General features: G+C 33.2%; 1 protein-coding gene across 1 annotated transcript in view; it reads right to left on the bottom strand.

Annotated features, from left to right (window-relative positions):
• LOC144573052 (scarecrow-like protein 34) overlaps nucleotides 1-22,694 on the bottom strand; it is a 30,445-nt gene extending 7,751 nt beyond the window's left edge. The window contains exons 1-3 of the mRNA XM_078322734.1: nucleotides 22,458-22,694; nucleotides 13,105-13,362; nucleotides 4,023-4,280 (exon numbers count right to left, since the gene is read on the bottom strand). Coding sequence (XP_078178860.1) covers nucleotides 4,023-4,280; nucleotides 13,105-13,345 — 499 coding nt within the window. The 5' untranslated portion in view covers nucleotides 13,346-13,362; nucleotides 22,458-22,694. The remainder of the gene's footprint in view (nucleotides 1-4,022; nucleotides 4,281-13,104; nucleotides 13,363-22,457) is intronic.
• Between the last annotated feature and the right edge of the window lie 412 nt (nucleotides 22,695-23,106).

Raw genomic sequence — 23,106 nt, 5'->3', positions numbered from 1 at the left:
AACCATAGTTGTGATTGTACAAATTAAGCTGTAACTTTTAATTTATCACCGAAGAGGTGCTGGGAAAAGAAATGTAGTCCTAAAAATTATAATTTATCACCGAAAACTTTATACCAACAAACTAGTCCTAAAAACTAGATCACAGGAAGCCGCATTTAAAATATAAGAAGCCATAGAATAATTATAAAATTTTATAGAAAATTAAAGTTACAGAAGGTCACGTACATGAAGCATGTTCTCTAAAATTCACGATTTAAATGAGTTAATTAATTGAAATAAATTATAATTTTCAAATTTTAACTGTCCGATTTAATTTGTGAAGTCAAAGAAATCATATCACATTATTAATTTTATTATTTTTGTAGATCTACATGTAAAAAAAAAAAAACAATATGTTTATTATTTGGCGTCCTTTTAATTTCTACATTGATCATCATACTCTCTATATTTCAGTTGTCAACATATGCATGCCGCAAAAAATAATAATTATATGCATTCAACTCATTACGAGAGTGAATATGTACAAAAGTAGATTTATTATTAAGACAGATTAGACCAACAAGTTTTCATCAAAACTTGACTTTGAGTGGTTTCTCATAGTTTCCATTCACACTGAACACCTTGTAATTTTAAAATCCTGGTTTTAACAAAAACAAAACAGTAAACATAAATATTGTATGCATGACCTCATACAATTGTGTAATTCATTTATCTATTAAGAGAGGTTTCAGTCCCTTATGATCACAATAAATTTTTGTGTGAACAATATACAATTCTTCTCTGAAATAGCCAACAGCAATACAAAAACTCAAGTGTATATTTACATTTATATTGTTGTAATGTATCCTTAATTAGGCCGGCCAACTTAACAAAAGTTTACATTGGCAACAATAAGAACTACCAAGGTTTTAAATAGGGATATGACGCGGAAAGACTAAAAAAAAGCTATCGCGAATAGCAAAAGCTATTCTACATAGTGTTTTTTGTTTAAAAATTTATATTTTATATTTCTACTAATTATCAACATTATCTAAAATCTCATAGAGTAATAAGTAACACAAAATTGATTAAGGAATTAGAATATTCATATTGAATCAGTACAAAGTCCAAATTACTATTCAAAATATCCCTAATAATATTATAAACTATCTATCTTTTTCTATTCAAAATAACCTAAGCAACATGGTATAAACTATAAAAAAATTTCTATTAAAAAAACCTAAGTATCATGGAATAAACTATCTATATTTTTCTATTTAAAAATAAAATCAATCTGGACATCAAACAAATTGATCTTCAAAATTAATTTTCAGTTGCGTCTTTACATAAAAGCTCATGTAATATAGCGTGTGCTATAGCATATAGCGTGTAGCGCAAATAGTGGTCCGCTATTACCGCTATAGTGGTCGTAGCTGAAAGAGTGTACTTTTAACCCATAGCTTAGTGTTTAAGTTCGAAAACACCATAGCGTCGCTATTTAGAACACTGAGAACTATACATACTTGAAGTTTTAAAACCTATTCTTTCGATATAAAATATTAATAGTTTATTCGCCGTGTTGTCACAAAATTACTTAATTTTTCCAAAAATAATAATTTGGAGGTGTATTCATAAGCGGAGTTAAAAAAAAATAGAACTGAAAAGACTGTATAAATAAAATATAGTGTTATTTAATTTTATGCGAAAACAAAAAAATGTTTGTGTTATAAGAATTATAATGATTTAGTAGACCAATAAATTGTTCTACTTGCGGATTCAATCTGTCAAGTTTCATGCAGTTTCTTTTAATTATTCCAGAATAATATTATAATTTATAACAAAAAAAAATTATAACACTTAGGATGTTGAAGAGGGTCCCAATTATATTAGGAGAAAAAGAGTACTGTACTTTGGGAGGATCATGAAACAGAGCATTACAGTTTGTTAGGTTGGTACAGAGCAGTATCAAATCAAGGATGTTTGAATAGTTAATTTCACGACCGAGCAAATAAAAAGAAAATTTTTAGAAAATTGGATCATGTAACTGCCAAATGCATGTGTAATGTACAATATAATTAAGGTGTCCGTAAGAGTTCGGTGGTTGCAAACATGCAATTTTAAAATAAACTGGTTTTTATGTATAACGAATACATGCATAACACAGTTTTGCTACCATCTGAAGAGAACGATAGGAAGTAAGATAAAAAAGAATTCAAGCTAATTTGATTTATAAGATCGCCTTAAGAATCAATTTATGAAGTAGAGTTATAAGATTAACCTGTTAAAAAAAATAGCTTAAACTATACATTCATTACACCATAATTATTTTAAATATAATTGTAAAGTAACCCAAAAAAGTTGACTAGTCATCAATAAAATTTGGGATTGAAATTCTATCAATGGAATAAATAACCTATTAGCAACAACATCCCAAATATAAAGACCATATCAAAAGATTAACATCCTTCATCATGTTTTGATTTCCATGCTGTCACACCAACAAGTACCCTTCCTTTCCAACCTTGCAGTAGCCAATTATCATCTTCTTCAATAAAAATCGCTTATCATAAACATTTCTCACCAGATTACTACATTCTTTCACTATGTCTGGATCCACTCGTAATTGTTCAAAGCCGGCTCGTAGGTTCCTACGCTGCCACTGCTAAATGGTCTCTGGTCTCTCTATCCAATCTGACCCATCACATGCTACAGTATTGATAATATCAAGTACATAAAATATATATTCGAGCAGCTGCCTTTCTTTATTTCCAGGTGGAATTGTCGTGTCTAGAGATCAAAGAACACAGAGTAAATCGACAAGACTTCCCTAAAGCGGGTGAGGAAGTTGGAGCTGTATGATCTGCACACATCTCCTTGGATGAAAACTTGGGGTTTGATTTGCCGAATGAGTTTGAGAACTCGATTTCTCGGACTATCAATTTCAAAGGATTCATCTTTTACTTTCTTGAAGCGAATCATGCTATTTACGATAACCACTTCATCATCATTAATGTTAAGATCCTCAATATGAATCAATTCCCACTGTGAAGCAATTGCTTTGTACTCGAAAGGTACGCTAAAGCTTCTAGCATACTCTTCAAACCTTCGTCCCATATCTTTTATCCGTTTAGCAGGGCGAAACCCAGGCTCAGGAAGATCTATACCAGTAATTCGAAGTCGAGGAGGTCCACCTTCCCTTTTAGCAAGAGCTTGTATCAGAGATGGCCACTGAAAGCCAAATCGAATACTTAAATCAATTACGTGCAGTTTTTTGGCATTCTTTGCAGCGTTAAGAATATTGTGGTTCGAAAACCAGTAATGCACCCTTGCAAATGGAGATGCTTTGAAGTACAAATGGTAGGCCTCGATGATGGAAATGTCTGGAATGCTGACTTGTTTAGCAATAAGTCCATGATAATACTCCCTTCCAACACCAGCCAAACGAGCTTCCAGTGCATCAGCAAGGACAGACGCAAGCCTTTGGATCCCATTTCCATTACGAGAGGATTGTATTCTTATCTTGCTTAGTAGCTCCTGAGCTCTATGCAGATCATATATAGCTGCTGCCTCATAACAATGGATAAGTAGTGTGCAAAGATCGGCATGATCCCTTTGGATTTCTGATGTATAGCTTGAACTTGCTTCTTTTTGCAGGATTTCTCGTAGACCCCAAATTTCTTCTTTCATGTGGTCCTCTCCATGGTCGAGCAATACTCTGTTATAAACATCATCTGTATTGGGCTCTTCAGAGTATATCTTGGACATTTTGCTGTTTGCCCCCTCTAAAGTATCCAAGTCCCTGCAATCTATGCTCCTTTTAATCAAGGACTTCGAGTTCGCCCTGATATTTTCTTTTTCAACCAATTTGAAACCTATTGAGTTTTCATCTTTCACTTCAGCATTATCCACATAAATCATCTTTTCTTTAATATCAGTAGCCAAAATGTTGATATTTGGAAGGAACTTCAATCCTTCTTCAATTCCTTTATGGAATTCCATGACTGGTATTGTCCTTATCAACGAGTCATGCATGGAGATCTTACTTGTTGAATTGAAGCCAACTTGAGCTTTTGAAATGCAAAAGGTGGAGCTACTGTCTGCTTCTGATTGGCAAGGAGCTACCAGCTGTTTATCCAGAGAAAATGGGTACTTTTGACCAAGGATTTCATAGAAGGGCTTCTCGATCTCCCGGAGGGCATCGTCATCTTTACGAGCAGTAATGTTTAATTCATCTATTTCTTCTTCCAGTAAATACCTACTTATGAAATCCAGTGTTGGGTCCATCAGAAAGGCTTGCTTACCTGTGTTCGGCACAAGATTGTTATTTAGTTGTTTTCCGGGGCAATTTGTGTAAAATTTGTGGGATTGTAATTGTTTTTGCCTGACAAAAGTTATCACTGGAGGTTGAGTGGTTTGATAAAATTGACCTAGGACTTAAATTCAGCGAACCAAATTCAGTTTACATACATTTTGTTGATTGTTGAAGAAAAAGTTTGCAGTGCATAACTAGATATGATGACATGTATGAACAATTTTCAGCTGAAAATATCCTTCTTTTTAGTTCATGTAAGCAACCGATTAAGTAAAATGACAAAGAGCTGAAATTATTTTGGTTACAATTGAGCATATATACTTAGTGGTTTCTTTCTCAATTACCATAGTTGAAGATTAAATTATAAATAAATATTTTCAGTCATGTGGGACTCTGCAGCTCTGGCTAAAGAATTATGAGAAACATGCTTAGGGCTATTAATCCTCAACTCCAAAATAATACCTAGACCAACGACTCAAAACCTACAATAACAAAAAGAGGGTAAAAAAAAGGTTGTAAATACAAACATTTTACCTCAAAGGAAGTCCTGGGTGACATGCTAGGATGAAGAGTGGAGAAGGCTAATTTGGGGCTAGGGATTCTGAGCTGGGACTTCTGTTCACGAAAAATATTATAAAATAATATAATAAACACAAAATATAATAAAATAATATAGAAAAAAAGTAGGTAGGTAGAACTTCTAGTCTTCTGGGTCTATGAACAAATTTCTGATTTTGTTTCACATAGAATTCCAAACAGACTTATTAAAAAAAAGGAAATTTTTGATTCGGCCGATCTTTCTGTATCAAAAATCGAATGTACTCTTTGTCTAGACTCTAGAGTATTTCATAAATCATAATATTTATTGGTTTGATTCTCTGGTGGCGGGTCTACAGTTGTACGGTTGAAAAAATAGGAGAGAATATCAGGATATAATATTGTTAGCAAAATTTTAATTTTGGTCACGAAGCTTCAAATATTTTACTTTGGTACATATGCATCAGGCTCCGTTCTTTCATCTGGTATTAAGAAAATATGATAATAGCAAACCAACTTTCAAACTTCCAATTCTTTTTTACCATCTTATTTAAAAAAATAAACCATTTAACTATTTTTTTCAGAAATTCGATTATATTAGGTTCGCAGTTTAAAACTGCAGAACTAGAAATATAATTTTACAGTTTTAAACTACAAAACTAATTAAACCAACTTTGCAGTTTAAACTATACGGAACCGTCTTTACTAGTTCACGAACTTATTTTTTTTAACACAAGTCATTTCTACATTTTAAAACGTGCTACTATATTTCAAAAATATTAGGCCCCACTTTTTTTTAACACGCTGATTCGCCAAGAAAAAAGACCACTTACCAAGGGATGTGGTTAAAAAAAAAAAAAAAAGTTGGTTTTGTAGTTAATAAATCTTGGTCTGCAGTTTCAAATTGTGAACTTTATATATGGTTTTGCAGTTTATAACTGCAGACAAAATATATTTCGAAATTTTAGAAATAAGTGATTATTGAGTTTATTTGTCACACCTTCAATTCGGAGGTGCCATGACCTACAGCGTCTATTTACCATTCAATATACGTAACACAAGGCATAGATCTTTTTTATTCATTCCAATAGCATCCTTTATTTTTACCATATCCCAATTTATTTACAATAATTATCTGACATTTTATAGTGGATGATTGTAGAAATATACTATCTAGACCCCGTTAGATACAATAAATACAAATCTCATACCGTTAGGTGGTCCTGCTATTAATTATAACTCCAAAAGCGTTTCACTTTCTTCGTCTAACAAACCTATAAATCACACAAGAAGAAACGAGTGAGAAATAATAAATTATTTCTCAGTGCTAATTGCCACTCAGATTATTGGATTCGAAGGAAATCCATATTCATAATGAAATCACCGTACGAGAAACTAACAATTCATTTCATAATGTCAAATCCAAATGCTCTAAGAATTATCAGAATAAATGGTTTATAACATTTGGTTTTTTAACTTTACAATTTATAGTCTGGTAACACTGGTAGTTACCATAACATGTATATGTCGTGTTAAGGCTTACACTGTTATAACTATCCTGACAATTTATTAACAGAACCAATACGAAACCAATATTACAATACTATCATTATCAGAAAGAAAATCAATGATAAGATAGTAACCACAATTCATTAGTCTTATAATCATAATAAACATTTATTCAATATCCCCTATCCAACTGGTACTAGGTTCAGTTGGGGTCATTCACCATATGCGCATAAGGGTCCTGTAAAATTAAGTCTAGTAGCTAGCTAGACTTTACGATATATTAATTATTTTTCTCTACTATATGGAGTTTCAAGGATTACAGTATTCAATATTCAATTAATTCAATCACTGTGGTCTCAATCAATCATTTGCAGTAAGAAACAACCAATAGATAAATAATATCAACATGATAGTCAATAAATTTACATGTAATTCAGTTTCAATTGTCTTGGACTATGCATATATGATGCAACAGTTCAATCAATGTAATCAATCAAATATTCAAAATGCACAGCGAGTTACGATTTAATTCCTAGTCATGAATCTCAAACTAATCCAATAACCCCGCACCTAATATCGCAGGGCATTATGTGAGATGACTAGCAACCTATTATTTCTAAATACTCTATCTTGTCAGTCTTTTACTTAATTTGGCCTATAAAAAATAATATATATACATATGTCATGATCAATATTTATACTAATTAAGTACAACATAACAATTTCTGTATTCTAGTATTTAAATCCCAATTATGTGCTTATTCACTAAGCTACGTTCATTATTTCTGATAAAATATTTGTTAGTGTTTTATTATATTTATAGTCATATAGTGCTCCATTATGTCAATTAAAATAAATTTATATCAATTATGTCCAATTCATTTTCAGTCCAATCAATCATTAAAATCCAATTATTTCAATTATGTCAATTAAAATAAATTTATATCAATTATGTCCAATTCATTTTCAGTCCAATCAATCATTAAAATCCAATTCATTTTCAGTATTTATTTCAATTTCCTTTAAACTTTTACAATTGACCTTTACATATGTAAATTTGCACCAAGGCCCCTCTAAAAGGTTTTATATATCAACTCCTAATATTTTTGCAAATTCAGCCTTCTACTTTACATTTATTTACAATCACGACACTGAAAATTATATAGGTATACGAGTAACCGAATTCATCCGGTACGGATAGGTACCAGTTTTCATATTGTACCGAGCACCATTCAAACCACTTATTAACATATTAGAAAACAATTAAATAGTAATTAACTACAAGATAAGTTGTTCATGCCAAAAAGGTATAACTAGAGATGAGTTCTAAACCAAAGATTCGAGAATCAAATCACCAATGTAACCTTGTTACGTCCTAGATATCTCAACTAAAACCAACATAAGTAATTTAAGCACCACCATAATTATATGGTTCAGATTCGATTTAAGAACACATGGAAAAAGAAGAGGCCTTAGTCAATTCAATTAAAATGCATAATTAAACTAGTTTTCTGTTAATTTCAACAAGATCTTAACTTTATATTTTTTAACCTAATTAATCAATTTCCAACTTATAAACAAGACTTTCTAATTGAATTTACAGCAAAATCAACCAAATCAAGTGAAATGGAAATGATAATTGAAATAGAGGAATACCAAAAATAGCACTAGTTGCATTGAGAGAATAAGAGCACATCCATCCAGTGATTTTAATCACCAGCTCAACCAACAAACTTCTCTGTTTTGTTCTTTTCTCTTCCAATTTTATTTGATCTATGTTTTTTGGCTTGTTTCTTGTTATTTACTTTTGTTTCATTTACGGGAGAGAAGGAATCCCTTCAACTAAGGGAGAATAAGAAGGTGGTGTATCAGTCAACACTGGCCGTGTGGCCTTGTACCATTTGTTCATTTTTTTTTTCTTAAATTGGCATTGTTCATGTATTCAATCTTCAAACAATGATACATGTTGGAAATTTTAGGAGAGAAAAGTACACGGTGGAAATTTTTAGGAGAGAAAAGTACATTGTGGAAATTTTTAGGAGATAAAAGTACACCGAAATTTTTATTAATAGAAAATTAATTAATTAAATATCGATAATGGAGAATGAATCTGAGTTTTTTCGAGATATAGGGAAAAAGTGATAGTTTATAACATATTCTGGACATTATAGACTATCATAGCCTGGAACAGTGTCAGTTCATGCCAATACAGTGCCAGTTCCTGCCAATACAGTGACAGTTCCTGGCTAAAACAGTGCTAACTTCTGCCAAAACAGGGTCTGTTTCTGGCAAAAATAGAGGCTGAAACAGGTTGTTCCTGGCCGTGATGGCCTATAATGTACAGAAACAGGTTGTTCCTGACCGTGATGGTCTATAATGTACAGAGGACGTTATAAACTATCACGTTTTCCCTCAAATCCATTCTCCATTATTGTAACATCCCGGAAAAAAATGAATTATTATTATTATTACTAACAAATACTAAATGTAACAATTATCGATATTTATTGAAATAATTTCCTATTAATATACGGTGGAAGTTTTTAAGTTGATTGATACAAAGATGGAAATAAAAATGTGGGTCCCACATACCATTTAAAAGCTTCACTTTGCAATTCAACCATTAAATTACCAAGTTTCAAAAATTAGTCCACATGTAGCAAATTATTTATTCTTAATATGTTCATGATTTCTTAATATGGTAATTACTTCTATCTTATTTACACTAATCCGATTGGTTATTTCTTATGTCTAATATCTATTAAAATTCTCATTTCAGACTTTGTACATTTCTTAATATTTTACAATTTTCAATTAGTAACATATCTTTATATCAATCAAACATAATTTTAAATTATCAATTTCATAGTAATTCATGTCAAATATTTATTAACCAATTCAGAAAAATAATATTTTCATTTTAAATGTCACTCACTCACTGAACTGTATTGATATGTATTACAGACCAATCCGTACTATACATAGTACCACAGACTCACTCTCTCTCTCTCTCTCTTTTGTAGACTAACCATATGTGATTTGATTTTATAGTCGTACACTAGATAATATCCAGTCAAAACCATTCTGTTAAAATCGTTACCAAACTGGACTGTTGCGGAGAAAAGAATTTATTGAAATTAGTTTGCAGAGAGAGACCTGGTTAAAAAAAAATAGTTTTGTTGGAACTTGGAAGTGCGTGGAATGGAACTTTTGTGGAAATTAGGTAGGAGAAATAAAGATCTCCTTTCTCTTCACAATTTGTTTGGAGATTACATAGGACACGTATCCTCTGCATTAATGTACCGTTTGAGTTAATTTCTGAACTGTACGATTAGAATTCGGATCAATTCGGCCCAAGCCTATAACGCACGGGGTCCTTTAATATTAGTACAGATCTCAATCGGATGGTCCACATATATAGTTGAACGCTGCTGCTCCATCGTGGAATCCTAATTGTACTACTTCTACACGTTATTGCCTACAGAAAATTAGAAACCACTGAAAACTGGGACCTAGCAGGTTTATGCTTCTAGAAATTCAATTATCGCCGAGGTACTTAGCAGGTTTATATTCTTAATTTATAAGATCGCATTCAGAATCAACATTTGAAGTACACAGCATTACACTACAATTATTTTAAAGATAATTCTAAGGTACAGCTAAAAAAAGTTGATCATTGACTAGTCATCAATAAAATTTGGGACTAAAATTCTATTAATGGAATACATAACTATTTAGCAACAACATTCCAAAGGGAATTTCTTCTTCTTTATTTTAAAAGGAAAATTACATGACCATATGAAAAGATTAACCTCCTTAATCAACTTTCGGTTTCCATGCCGTCACACCGATAACTGCCCTTCCCTTCCAACCTTGCAGGAGTCAATTATCATCTTCTTCAATAAAATATCACTTGTGATAAAGATTTCTCAAATATGATGGTTTCTCAAATTGCCTACCTGCACGCACCCGCTCTTCGCTTACATCACATGAGAATCAGGATTAAGTAAAATGACAAAGAGGTTGCTAGAAAGTCTTAGGCAATCAATTCAGGTAAATTCGTTTGATAAATTCGTCCATATAAATGTAATTAGACTTGTGAGGCCGGTATAGATATATATACACTAGACATACAAAAGGACTTGGTGCCACAAAATCATCATTATATACAGGGAAGCCAAAACATATATATATGGACACATTTTGTGTCAAGGTACATCTTTTTTCTATATTAGGTGAGGCAAAATTCCCCAATTATTTTGGTTACAAGCAAACTTTGAGTTTTCTTTGTCAATTACCATAGTTCGGATCGACCGTTAGGATTTTAAAAACTCGAATATTGAGCCATAGCACGGGAGGCATCTATGCAACTCATAGCATATTAGCCAAATCCTTGTTTTAATTAATGAATCCTTAGGCCGGCCAACTTAACAGGAATTTACATCAGCAACAACAAGAAATACATATAATTTAAGTTTTTAGAACCTATTCTTTCGATATAAAATATTAATAGTTTATTCGTCGTGTTGTCACAAAATTACTTAATTTTTCCAAAAAAAAATCGGAATTAAAAAAAAAAAAAAAGAACTGAAAAGACCGTATAAATAAAATATAGTGTTATTTAATTTTATGCAAAGACAAAGCAATTAGATTTGGAGAAAAAGTGTACTGTACTTTGGGAGGATCATGAAACATGGCATTACAGTTTGTTACGTTGGTACAGAGCAGTACCAAAGCAAGGATGTTTTAGTTAATGTACAATATAATTGAGCTGTCCGTAAGAGTTTGGTGGTTGCAAACTTGCAATTTTAAAATAAACTGGTTTTTATGTATAACGAATACATAACACAGTTTTGCTACCATCTGAAGAGAACGACAGGAAGTAAGATAAAAAAGAAATTCAAGCTAATTTGATTTATAAGTTTACCTTGAGAATCAATATATGAAGTAGAGTTATAAGATTAACATGTTGAAAAAAATAGCTTAAAGTATACATTCATTACACCATAATTATTAAATATAATTGTAAACCCAAAAATGTATTGACTAGTGTCATCAATAAAATTTGGGACTGAAATTCTATCAATGGAATAAATAACTTATTAGCAACAACATTCCAAATGTAAGAATATATATTTTTTAAAAAGAAAATGAAAATTACATGACCATATCAAAAGATTAACATCCTTAATCAAGTTTTGGTTTCCATGCTGTCACACCAACAATTACCCTTCCCTTCCAACCTTGCAGGAGCCAATTATCATCTTCTTCAATAAAATATCGCTTATCATAAACATTTCTCACCAGATTACTACATTCTTTCACTATGTCTGGATCCACTGGTAACTGTTCAAAGCCGGCTTGTAGGTTCCTGCGCTGCCACTGCTTAGGGGTCTCTGGTCTCTCTATCCAATCTGACCCCTCGCATGCTACAATATTGATAATATCAGGTACAAAAAAAATATTTTCTGGCAGTTGCCTTTCTTTATTTCCACGTGGAATTATTGTGTCTAGTAGATCAAAGAATGCAGAGTAAGTTGACAAGACCTGCCTAAAGCGGGTGAGGAAGTTGGAGCTGTATGATCTAAACAGATCTCCTTGGATGAAAACTTGGGGTTTGATTTGCCGAATGAGTTTGAGAACTCGATTTCTCGGACTATCAATTTCGAAGGATTCATCTTTTATTTTCCTGAATCGAACAATGCTATTTACAATAACCACTTCATCATCTCTAATGTTAAGATCCTCAATATGAATCAATTCCCACTGTGAAGCAATTGCTTTGTACTCGAAAGGTACGCTAAAGCTTCTAGCATACTCTTCAAACCTTCGTCCCATATCTTTTATCCGCTTAGCAGGGCGAAACCCAGGCTCAGGAAATTCTATACCAGTAATTCGAAGTTGAGGAGGTCCGCCTTTCCTTTTACCAAGAGCTTGGATCAGAGATGGCCACTGAAAGCCAAATCTAATACCTAGATCAATTACATGCAGTTTTCTGGCATTCTTTGCCGCATTAAGAATATTGTGGTTAGAAAAACAGTAAGTCACCCTTGCAAATGGAGCTGCATTGAGGTACAAATGGTAAGCCTTGATAATGGAAATGTCTGGAATACTGACTTGTTTAGCAATAACTCCATGATAATACTCCCTTCCGGCACCAGCCAAGCGAGCTTCCAGTGCATCAGCAAGGACAGACGCAAGTCGTTGGATCCCATTTCCATTACGAGAGGATTGTATTCTTATCTTGCTTAGTAGCTCCTGAGCTCTACGCAGATCATATATAGCTACTACCTCAGAACAATGGATAAGTAGTGTGCAAAGATCGATATGACACCCTTGGATTTCTACTTTACAGCCTGAGCTTGCTTCTTTTTGCAGGATTTCTCATTGACCCCAAATTTCTTCTTTCATGTGGTCCTCTCCATGGTCGAGCAATACTCTGTCATAAACATCATCTGTATTGGGCTCTTCAGAGTATATCATGGGCATTTTGCTGTTTGGACCCTCTAAAGTATCCAAGTCCCTGCAATCTGTGCTCCTTTTAATCATGGACCTGGACTTAGCCCTGACATTTTCTTTTTCATCCAATTTGTAACCTATTGAGTTCTCATCTTTCACCTCAGCATTATCCACATAAATCATCTTCTCTTTAATATGAGTAGCCAAAATGTTGATGTTTGGAAGGAACTTCAATCCTTCTTCAATTCCTTTATGGAATTCCATGACTGGTATTGTCCCTATCAATGAGTCATGCACGGAGATCTTACTTGTTGAATTGAAGCCAACTGGAGCTTTTGAAATGCAAAAGGTGGAGCTAATGTCTGCTTCTGATTGGCAAGGAGCTACCGGCTGTTTATCCAAAGAGAATGGATACTTTTGACCAAGGATTTCATAGAAAGGCTTCTCGATCTCCCGGAGGGCATCGTCATCTTTTTGAGCGGTAATGTTTAATTCATCTATTTCTTCTTCCAGTAAACACCTACTCATGAAATCCAGTGTTGGGTCCATCAGAAAGGCTTGCTTACCTGTGTTCGGTACAAGATTGTTATTTGGTTGTTTTCCGGGGCAATTGTGTAAAATTTGTGGGATTGTAATTGTTTTTACCTAACGAAAGTTATCACACTGAAGGTTGGGTGGTTTGATAACATTGACTTGGGACTTAAATTCAGTGAACCAAATTCAGTGCAGATACATTTTGTTAATCGCCGATAACCTTGAATTAATTTAGTCGGTTTTCTCTTGGATGGCGCAGGGGCATTATTAACCGAATCCTTTAAAATTTTAATCGTCTATAACCTTAAATTAATTTTTATTATAAAGAAATTTAATTAGATATATTTTATTTTATTTTATTTTGTGGTTATTTTTTACCGAAGATCCTAAAAATTTAATTAATGATAGTCCTAAATTAAATTTTATAACAAAAAAAATACAACTAGATGTATTTTATTTTATGGTTATTTTTCATTGAAGATCCTAGTTACAAAAAACTCCAGTTAGATATATTTTATTTTATGGTGTGATTATTTTTCACCGAAGATTCTAGCAGTTTAATCGTCGATAGCTAAACTAATTTTTATTACATAGAAATCCCATTAGATATATTTTATTTTATTTTGTGGTTATTTTTCAAAGAAAACCCTAGAAGTTTAATCGCTGATAGTCCTAAATTATTTTTTATTATAAAGAAGTCCAATTAGATATACATTTTATTTTAGGGTTATTTTTCACCAAAGTCAAATCGACGATTAAAATTTTAAGTTCTTCGGTGGAAAATAATCATAAAATAAAATATATCTAATTTGATTTCTTTGCAATAAAAATTAACTTAGGGCTATCGGTGATCAAACTTCTAGGTTCTTCAGTGAAAAATAATCACAAAATAAAATAAAATATATCTAATGGGATTTCTTTGTAATAAAAATTAATTTAGGGCTAAAGGCGATTAAACTTCTAGGATATTCAGTGAAAAATAATTATAAAATAAAATATATATCGAATTGGACTTCTTTGTAATAAAAATTAATTTAGGGCTATCAGCGATTAAACTTTTAGGGTCTTCAGTGAAAAGTAACAATAAAATAAAATATATATCTAATTGGACTTATTTGTAATAAAAAATAATTTAGGGCTGTCAGCGATTAAACTTCTAGGGTATTCGGTGAAAAGTAACCATAAAATAAAATATATATCTAATGTGACTTCTTTGTAATAAATATTAATTTCGGTCTATCGGCGATTAAACTTCTAGGGTCTTCAATGAAAAATAACCATAAAACAAAATATATCTAATTGGATTTCTTTGTAATAAAAATTAATTTAGGGCTATCGGCGATGAAACTTCTAAGGTCTTCGGTGAAAAGTAACATTAAAATTAAATATATCTAATTGGATTTCTTTGTAATAAAAATTAATTTAGGCTATCGGCTATTAAATTTCTAAGGGTTTCGGTGAAAAAAACCATAAAATTAAATATATCTAATTGGACTTCTTTGTAATAAAAATTAATTTATGACTATCGGCGATTAAATTTTTAGGGTCTTCGGTGAAAAATAACCGCACCGTAAAATAAAATATATCTAACTAAACTTCTTCGTAATAAAAATTAATTTAGGACTATCGGCAATTAAACTTTTAAAGTCTTCGGTATCGGCAATTGACTTTTATAGTCTTTTGTTAAAAATAATCATACAATAAAATAATATATATCTAGAAATTTGAATTCGATGAACCGAGATATCAATCAAATTTCGGCTTAGTACCGGTGAGTTTTTCACTGGTTAAATAGTTAACAATCTAGTAATTTTGTTGCCGGAAAGATTGGTCAAAACCGTTGAACATACCACTGGTTTGGTTAGTTTTCAAAATCGATCGAAAACGTGGGTAGTTGTCACACACACCCCCCCCCCCCACCCAATCCGGAGGTGCGACAATCTACCGCGTCTATTTATCATTCAATATACGTAAGGCATGGATCTTTTTTTGCATTGCCAATAGCATCTATTATTTTTGCCACATCCTAATTTATTTACAATAATTATCTGACATTTTATAGTGGATGATGTTAGAGATATACTCTCTGCACCCTATCAGATATAATAAACCAAAATTCCATACCTTTAGGTGGCCCTGTTGGTCATTATAACCCCAAAAATATTTCTCTGTCTTCGTCTTAAAAAACCTGTAAATCCTACAAAGGAAAACGGGTGAGAAATAATAAATTTTTTCTCAGTGCTGATTGCCACTTAGATTATTGGATTTTAAAGAAACCCACATTCAGAATGAAATCACTGCAGAAGAAACTAATAGTTTATTTCATAATAACGAATGCAAATGCTAAATAATATTATCCAATTAAACAACATAAATTTAATAAATAAATCAGAACTCTAAGAATCTTATCATATTAAATGGTTTGGGTCAAAATCTTTTAAACCATAAAATCTAGTAATGTTGGGACTTAATCTTTACAACCACTATATCTAGAAATGTTTGGTTTCTTAACTTTAAAATTTCTAGTCCGATAACACTAACATATACCATAACATGTATATGTCGTGTCTGTTAGTTTGTAATAATCTAGAAGTCAATAATACGATAAATTAATCATAAAGCTTTGTTCATGAATTGAATGTTTATTTATATATCATTTTGTTGCCTTGAGTATTATTGCATTTGTGGATCATTTCGAGTTCATGACTGAAATTGTGAAACTCCATAATATAGATAATATATACTCTTAAAAGGTCACTGACCAAGGTAATTAGCAGGAACACTAATTACCGCTATAAGGTTAGTATGTGGATTAAAAGATGGTTAAGTTTTACAAACCACCTGACACGAGATGTCATTTTAATCACATAGATACATGTTCTAGGAACATGGTATTTGACAGACCCCGAATGAAACATTAAATAGAATTGTGTTCGTGTCATTTATGTTTTCATTCAGTGTCAAAGTTCTACAGTATGAGGTATTTATCGTTCCCACTAAGAAATATATATGAGTGAGTGTTATCTAACGCTGTCCGTAAAAAGCAGCCATAACGATAGCATTCCCATATGTATAACTTAGCTGAGGAAGTGATAGTCTACCAAGAATACTACTTGTCCCTCGTATCTCTATACGAGCTATAGCATCACTGGGCCCCTTGATAGAGTTAGATTATCTGCATGCGGTATAATTACAAGAGTAATTATATTTGATAATCTACTCAAGATCAAGAAAAGATACAGTTACCAAGGATGACACACAGCTACCTTGAAACTGATCTGATAGCTATGAGGCAGAAGAACTGACACAAGTAAATTGTTTACCGAATCGTGATATTGTACAGTACAGCATCATCTGTGTAATTGGATGGTCATGATGTGTTGCCAGATGCCACCCATGACTAACAGAAGTTAAAACAGTTTTAACTCTGTTTACCAACATAACACAGATCCTATTGGGTCACACCATATAGGAGCTACTCGGAGAATCTTACTGATTAATTATAAATTGATTATAATTAATATTAAGATGGTTATAATTAATTATACGTGATATAATTAAATTATAAATGTCATTTAGAATGACAAGCAGAAACAACGGTTAATTTATAAACGTACACGTTACGTTGTATAAAAGTTACCGAACAATAACCGAAAAGAAATATAATTGTACATGACAATTATATATATATGATTTGGAATTTTAATTGTTAATTATGGATTTGAATTATGGGTTTAAAAGCCCAAAATAATCAAAGCCTTAATTAAAATTAAAGGCCCAAAGTCAAAGCCCAAAATCAAAGCCTTTTACTATTCATGCCTTAATGGGCCAAGGGCAAAATGGTCATTTCACACCTATGCCACCTTGCATGACACCTTAGGGGTGTAGAAACATGGAGAAGAGTGTGGAAGGGTGTGGAAGGGGTATTTTGGTCTTTTCACATATTAAAGGATGAGGTGTCAAGGGCTTTTGGTAAATAGATTTGTTTTGAGGGGTATTTTGGTCTTTTGCGAACCTCCTCAAAACACTATAAATAGAGGGGTGAGGGTAGAGAGAAAATTTGCTAATTCACATGTTAATCTGATTACTTCGTTAATCGATTTTTCCTCTCTTCCCTGATTTCGGTTATTACGAGATTCGGAAAAATATATTTTTAGATTCTGCGGTATTTCATGTTTTGCTTTATTAGTAAAACGGAATAACTTGCATTCTTAAATATATTTAAATTGTCCCTTTTTCGGTGAATAGTGTTTCTGCAGAATTCCGCGATTTACGGTATTTCTGGCAGAAGAAATAAATCGCTCTCCGGTTAGTCCTGGTGGATAACCAATAGAGGTATCACACGTGTGATACTGCGAGTCGATTCCATCCCTGGTGAGGCTCTACTCGTTCGGTCTGCATTCCAACTGAGATTTGGAATCAAGGTATAAATTGTTATATTAATCTATTTAATTTGTAAATAGATTTAATGCTTTAGGAAATCAATTATGGAGTAGATCTGTAAATAGGATTAAACAAATCTTCTTGATTCATTTAATCCGTAGCTTAAGTTAGATGTAAAATTTTTTGTTTTACTCTTTCCGCAGCTTAAGCTAATTAAATGGGTTTGAACCGTTCCTCGAAACCCAACAGTGTCAAGGCTTATTGTTACGTTACGAAATTTTAACAGTTAATTTCAAATGATTGAAAAACAAGAATCGGAAATCGTGCCAACAAAATAGAAGTTTAAAACCTTAATTAAGGTTCATCTAGATAAGTAAATTAAATATGAATCGAAACCGCGTTGAAATTTCGAGATTTTTGAGATTTTATAGGTTGAGTGCGGATGGGTTGACCCGCACTGCGGGTGGATGCGTCCGCACTCATGAGATCATGTGTTGATTTGAAATTTCTGAAATTCTTCTAAGTGCTGAGTGCGGATGGATGACCCGCACTGCGAGTGGAAGGCATCCGCATTAGGCTCAGACTCTTTCTGAAATTGTGCCTAAAATTGACTAAGTGTTAAGTGCGGGTGAGTGATCCGCACTGCGGATGGGTGCATCCGCACTCATGAATTTTTGTGTTGAATTGAATTTCCTGAAATCGGCTAAGTACTGAGTGCGGATGAGGTTGACCCGCACTGTGGGTGGAATTCATCCGCACTACGCTCGGATTTTTCCTGAATTTCTATTGAAAATTTTCCAAGTACTGAGTGCGGGTGAAGTGACCCGCACTGCGGATGAGTGCGTCCGCACTCGGAGATTTCTGTGTTAAATTTCACTTCCGAAAACGACTAAGTGCTGAGTGCGAGTCAAGCCACCCGTAGTGCGGATGGATGCATCCGCATTCAGGGTGTTTTTAACCCTAAAACCCAAATCAGACCTTCTCTCTCTCCCACTTCACCATTTTCCCCATTTTCAAGTGATTTTAGGCTAAGAGAGAAGAAAAAGAGCGTGTGAGTTTCCGTTCCTTCCAAACTCCCGATTGTTGTGAGAAATCGAATTTGGAACCGAGTAAGCAGCCGAGGATCTCTCCTAGCTCACCTATTTGGTATTTCTTTCTCTTTCTGTTTCTCTCAAAAAAACTCAGATTTCTCGATTTCTCATATTTTCGTTTTAAACTCGAGATTTGTGTTCGAATTGCTCGAGGACTAGTTCCTCTACACTCCTTGCTTGTTTATTTTCAATCTTTTTCCCGATTTCCTTCCGATTTGTGGATTTTGATTTCTAGGGTTTCGTGCCAAGACCCAAATTGAGCATAATCGTGAATTGATTTGTTTAATCCAACCGATTAGACTTATAATCGGTAAGGTTACCCTTTGATCTTGAATTTCTAGAACATTTAACGGCTGATTTGAGGTTTTTACCAAATTAGGGTTTAACCAATCGGTAAATCGAATTGTACGGAAACCAAAATAGTGAACTGGTAAAGGAAGTGCTACCAAAGTGGAATTGTATATGGCTAGTAGGTGTAGGCTCGGTCGAGCAAGAATTAGCGAGGCAATTCGAGACGCCCGATCCATAACTAAGCGGTACGCTCGTCGTAAACAGGTGCGGGATTCTTGGACTTGTTTGATACTTTATTTTCAGGAATGAAACTGTTTATTCGTTTGTCATGTTGAATGCTTAATTGTTGCATATTTTGAAATTCATGCTGTATATTGATGCTTGCATAAATGAGAATGATTTGAACTGTTCGGTTAAGTTTAATTGGCATGTTGGTATGGTTATTTATTGATTAGTTCTATTGGTTGTTCTATATGTGAATGAATCTGCCAGACCGACCTGTTTAGGTGGCTGGATAAGGTGACGGTGACCTATCCGTTGACCTGTTATGAATTTGCCAGACCGACCTGTTTAGGTGGCTGGATGAGGTGACGCTGCTGACTTATGCGTTGACCTGTGATGAATTTGCCAGACCGACCTGTTTAGGTGGCTGGATGAGGTGACGCTGCTAACTTACGCGTTGACTTGTGATGAATTTGCCAGACCGACTTGTTTAGGTGGCTGGATGAGGTGACGGTGACCTATCCGTTGACCTGTGATGAATTTGCCAGACCGACCTGTTTAGGTGGTTGGATATAGCTGACTTTGATTCTATTTGGATGAAATTGCAAAATTGAGCAGTATGGCTGACTTTGATTCCGCGTGATTGCATTGTTGTCAAGTTGACCTGTATAGGTGACTTGTAACCAGACCTTAGGAAACGGTTAAGCCAAACAGCTACAGATGTGGGTTTGACAAATGGTCCAGTTCGAAAGAACATCTGTAGTTGCTACAAGCCCTAATGAATCGAGTTAAGCCAAATATATGTTGTGTTTGAAATTCATCTTGGAAATTTTGTGAACTGTGTTTCAGGTTGATTAATTGTTGTCGAGCATTGGCATTCTGTTATTTATGATTATATATATCTGTTTGCATTGTTATTATTTGGGTTTCATTTTTGAATATGGAGTTTGATTGCAAGTCCAATAATCTAAACTGTGGCAAATTTCGCACTGAGAATTTATTCTCACCCCCCCTCCCTCCGGGTTATTTTTACAGGTACGGGTGCGATTGATTCCGGAGAGGCACGCGAGTAGTGGGCCTTATAGTTTACCTTCACTTGACCCTAGTTATGAACTGTTGTGTAGTTTAGGGTAGGCCTCGTGGTTGGTATCCGGATGAGATACTTTTGTGGTATTAGAATCTGACCAGACTGTGTACTCTGAGTTGTGTATATATAAACTTGGTTTGTATTATTTGGTTTTGAATTGTTGAGTGTAAATTGAATAGCCTTGTAAGCATACATGGCGTTGTATGCTTACGGCGGGGGACTGTTATGACCCGTGGCCGCGGGGTGTGACACTTATACTACTCTAACTATCCTGATAATTTATTAACGGAATCAATATGAAACCAATATTACAATATTGTCATTATGTCGTGTCAAGGTTTATACTATTCTAACTATCGTGATAATTTATTCTTGAAACCAATACGAAATCAATATTACAATACTATCATTATAAAGAAAATCAATGATAAGACAGTTATCACAATTCATTAGTCTTATAGTCATAATAAACATTTATTTAATATCCCTACCCAACCGGTACTGTCATTCACCATATGTGCATAAGGGTCCTGGAGTAAAGTCTAGTAGCTAGCTAGACTTTACAATATATTAATCATTTTTCTCCACTATATGGAGGTTTAAGGATTACAATATTCAATATTAAATCAATTCAATTATTGTGGTCTTAATCAATTGATAAACAATATCAACATGATAGTCAACAATCTTACCTGTAATTCAGTTTCAATTGTATTGGGTTATGCATATGATGCAGCAGTTCAATCAATGCAGTCAATCAAATATTCAAAATGTACAATGAGTTACGATTTAATTTCTAGTCATGAATCTCAGACTAATCCAATAACCCCGCACCTGATATCGTAGGGCAATAAGTGAGATCACTAGCAGTCTATTCTTTCTGAGTACTCTGTCTTGTCAGTCTCTTACTTAATTTTTCCTATAACAAAATAATATATATACATATGTCATGATCAATATTTATACTAATTAAGGACAACATAACAATTTATGTATTCAAATATTTAAATCTCAATTATGTGCTTATTCAATAAGCTATGTTCATTATTGCTGATAAAACATTTGTTAGTGTTTTATTTATATTTTAGAATCATATAGTGCTCCATATATTCAGTCCAATAAGTCTAGTCCAATTCATTTTCAGTCCAATCAATCATTAAAATTCAATTCTTTCTTTTTTTTTTCGAAATGCTTGGCAGTAGCTGCCAAGTTTGAATTTGATTGATATAAGCAAATTAAACAACATGCATCGGCCCTTGGCCTGGCACATAACAATACAGTAATTCTTCACCTAATCCTATTACTGTTTCCTATGTGCACGACACTGCTCTGCTCTGCTTTGCTTTGCTTTGCTTTTATCAATTCAATTCATTTTCAGTATTTATTTCAACTGAGCTCTGTCATATGAATTTCAATTTCCTTTATACTTTTACAATTGATCTTTATATATGTAAATTCGCACCCTTCTAAAAGGCTTTATTTACCAACTCCTAATATTTTTTCAAATTCAACCTTCTACTTTACATTTCTTTACAATCACGAAACTAAAATTTATATAGGTATACAAGTAACCGACCTCATCTGGTACAGGTAGGTACCAGTTTTCATATTGTACCGAACACCATGCAAATCACTTATTAACATATTAGAAAACAATTAAATAGTCGGTACAAGATAAGCTGTTCGTACCAAAAAGGTATAACTAGAGATGAGTTCTAAAGCAAAGATTCGAGAATCAAATCACCAATGTAACCTTGTTACGTCCTAGATATCTCAACTAAAACCAACATAAGTAATTTAAGCACCACCATAATTATATGGTTCAGATTCGATTTAAGAACACATGGAAAAAGAGGAGGCCTTAGTCAATTCAATTAAAATGCATAATTAAACAAGTTTTCTGTTAATTAATTTGAACAAGATCTTAACTTTATATTCTTTAACCTAATTAATAAATTTCCAACTTACAAACAAGACTTTCTAATTCAATTTACAGCAAAATCAACCAAATCAAGTGAAATGGAAATGATAATTGAGCGAGATAGAGGAATACCAAATAATAGCACTAGTTGCAGTGAGAGAATAAGAGCACATCCATCCAGTGATTTAATCACCAGCTCAACCAACCAATTTCTCTGTTTTCTTCTTTTCTTTTCCAATTTTTTTGCTTGTTTCTTGTTATTTACTTCTCTTTCATTTACGGGAGAGAGAAGGATCCCTTTAATTAAGGGAGAATAAGAAGGTGGTGTCTCACTCAACACTGGCCGCGTGGCCTTGTACCATTTGTTCATTTTTTTTCTTAAGTTGGTATCGTTCATGTATTCAATCTTCAAAGAATGGTAGACGGTGGAAATTTTAGGAGAAAAAAGTGCACGGTGGAAAATTTTAGGAGAGAAAACGTACACGGTGGAAATTTAGGAGAGAAAAGTTAAATTTGAACCTTTATTGGTCACGTGAATTAAGAACAACGAATATCTTCAAATGTCTTTTGGAGATAATGAGCATAGTTAGTTTTGTCCCTACAACTTTCTTTGGAAGAATTCACATGAAGAATTGCAAAGCGGAGGGTGAAAATAGCAGGAAGCCCTTTTGATATTAGCAGTTGAAAGAGGATTAAACGAGGATGGACAATGCTATAGTAAATTTTTAAAATTCGGAAAGAAATATCATTAGAGACTAAGGGGCATAGTCGGAATAAAAAT

This window comes from Carex rostrata, chromosome 21, assembly GCF_964058835.1.
Source record: "Carex rostrata chromosome 21, lpCarRost1.2, whole genome shotgun sequence".
Taxonomy (NCBI): domain Eukaryota; kingdom Viridiplantae; phylum Streptophyta; class Magnoliopsida; order Poales; family Cyperaceae; genus Carex; species Carex rostrata.
This window is presented reverse-complemented; position numbering and strand designations above follow the sequence as displayed.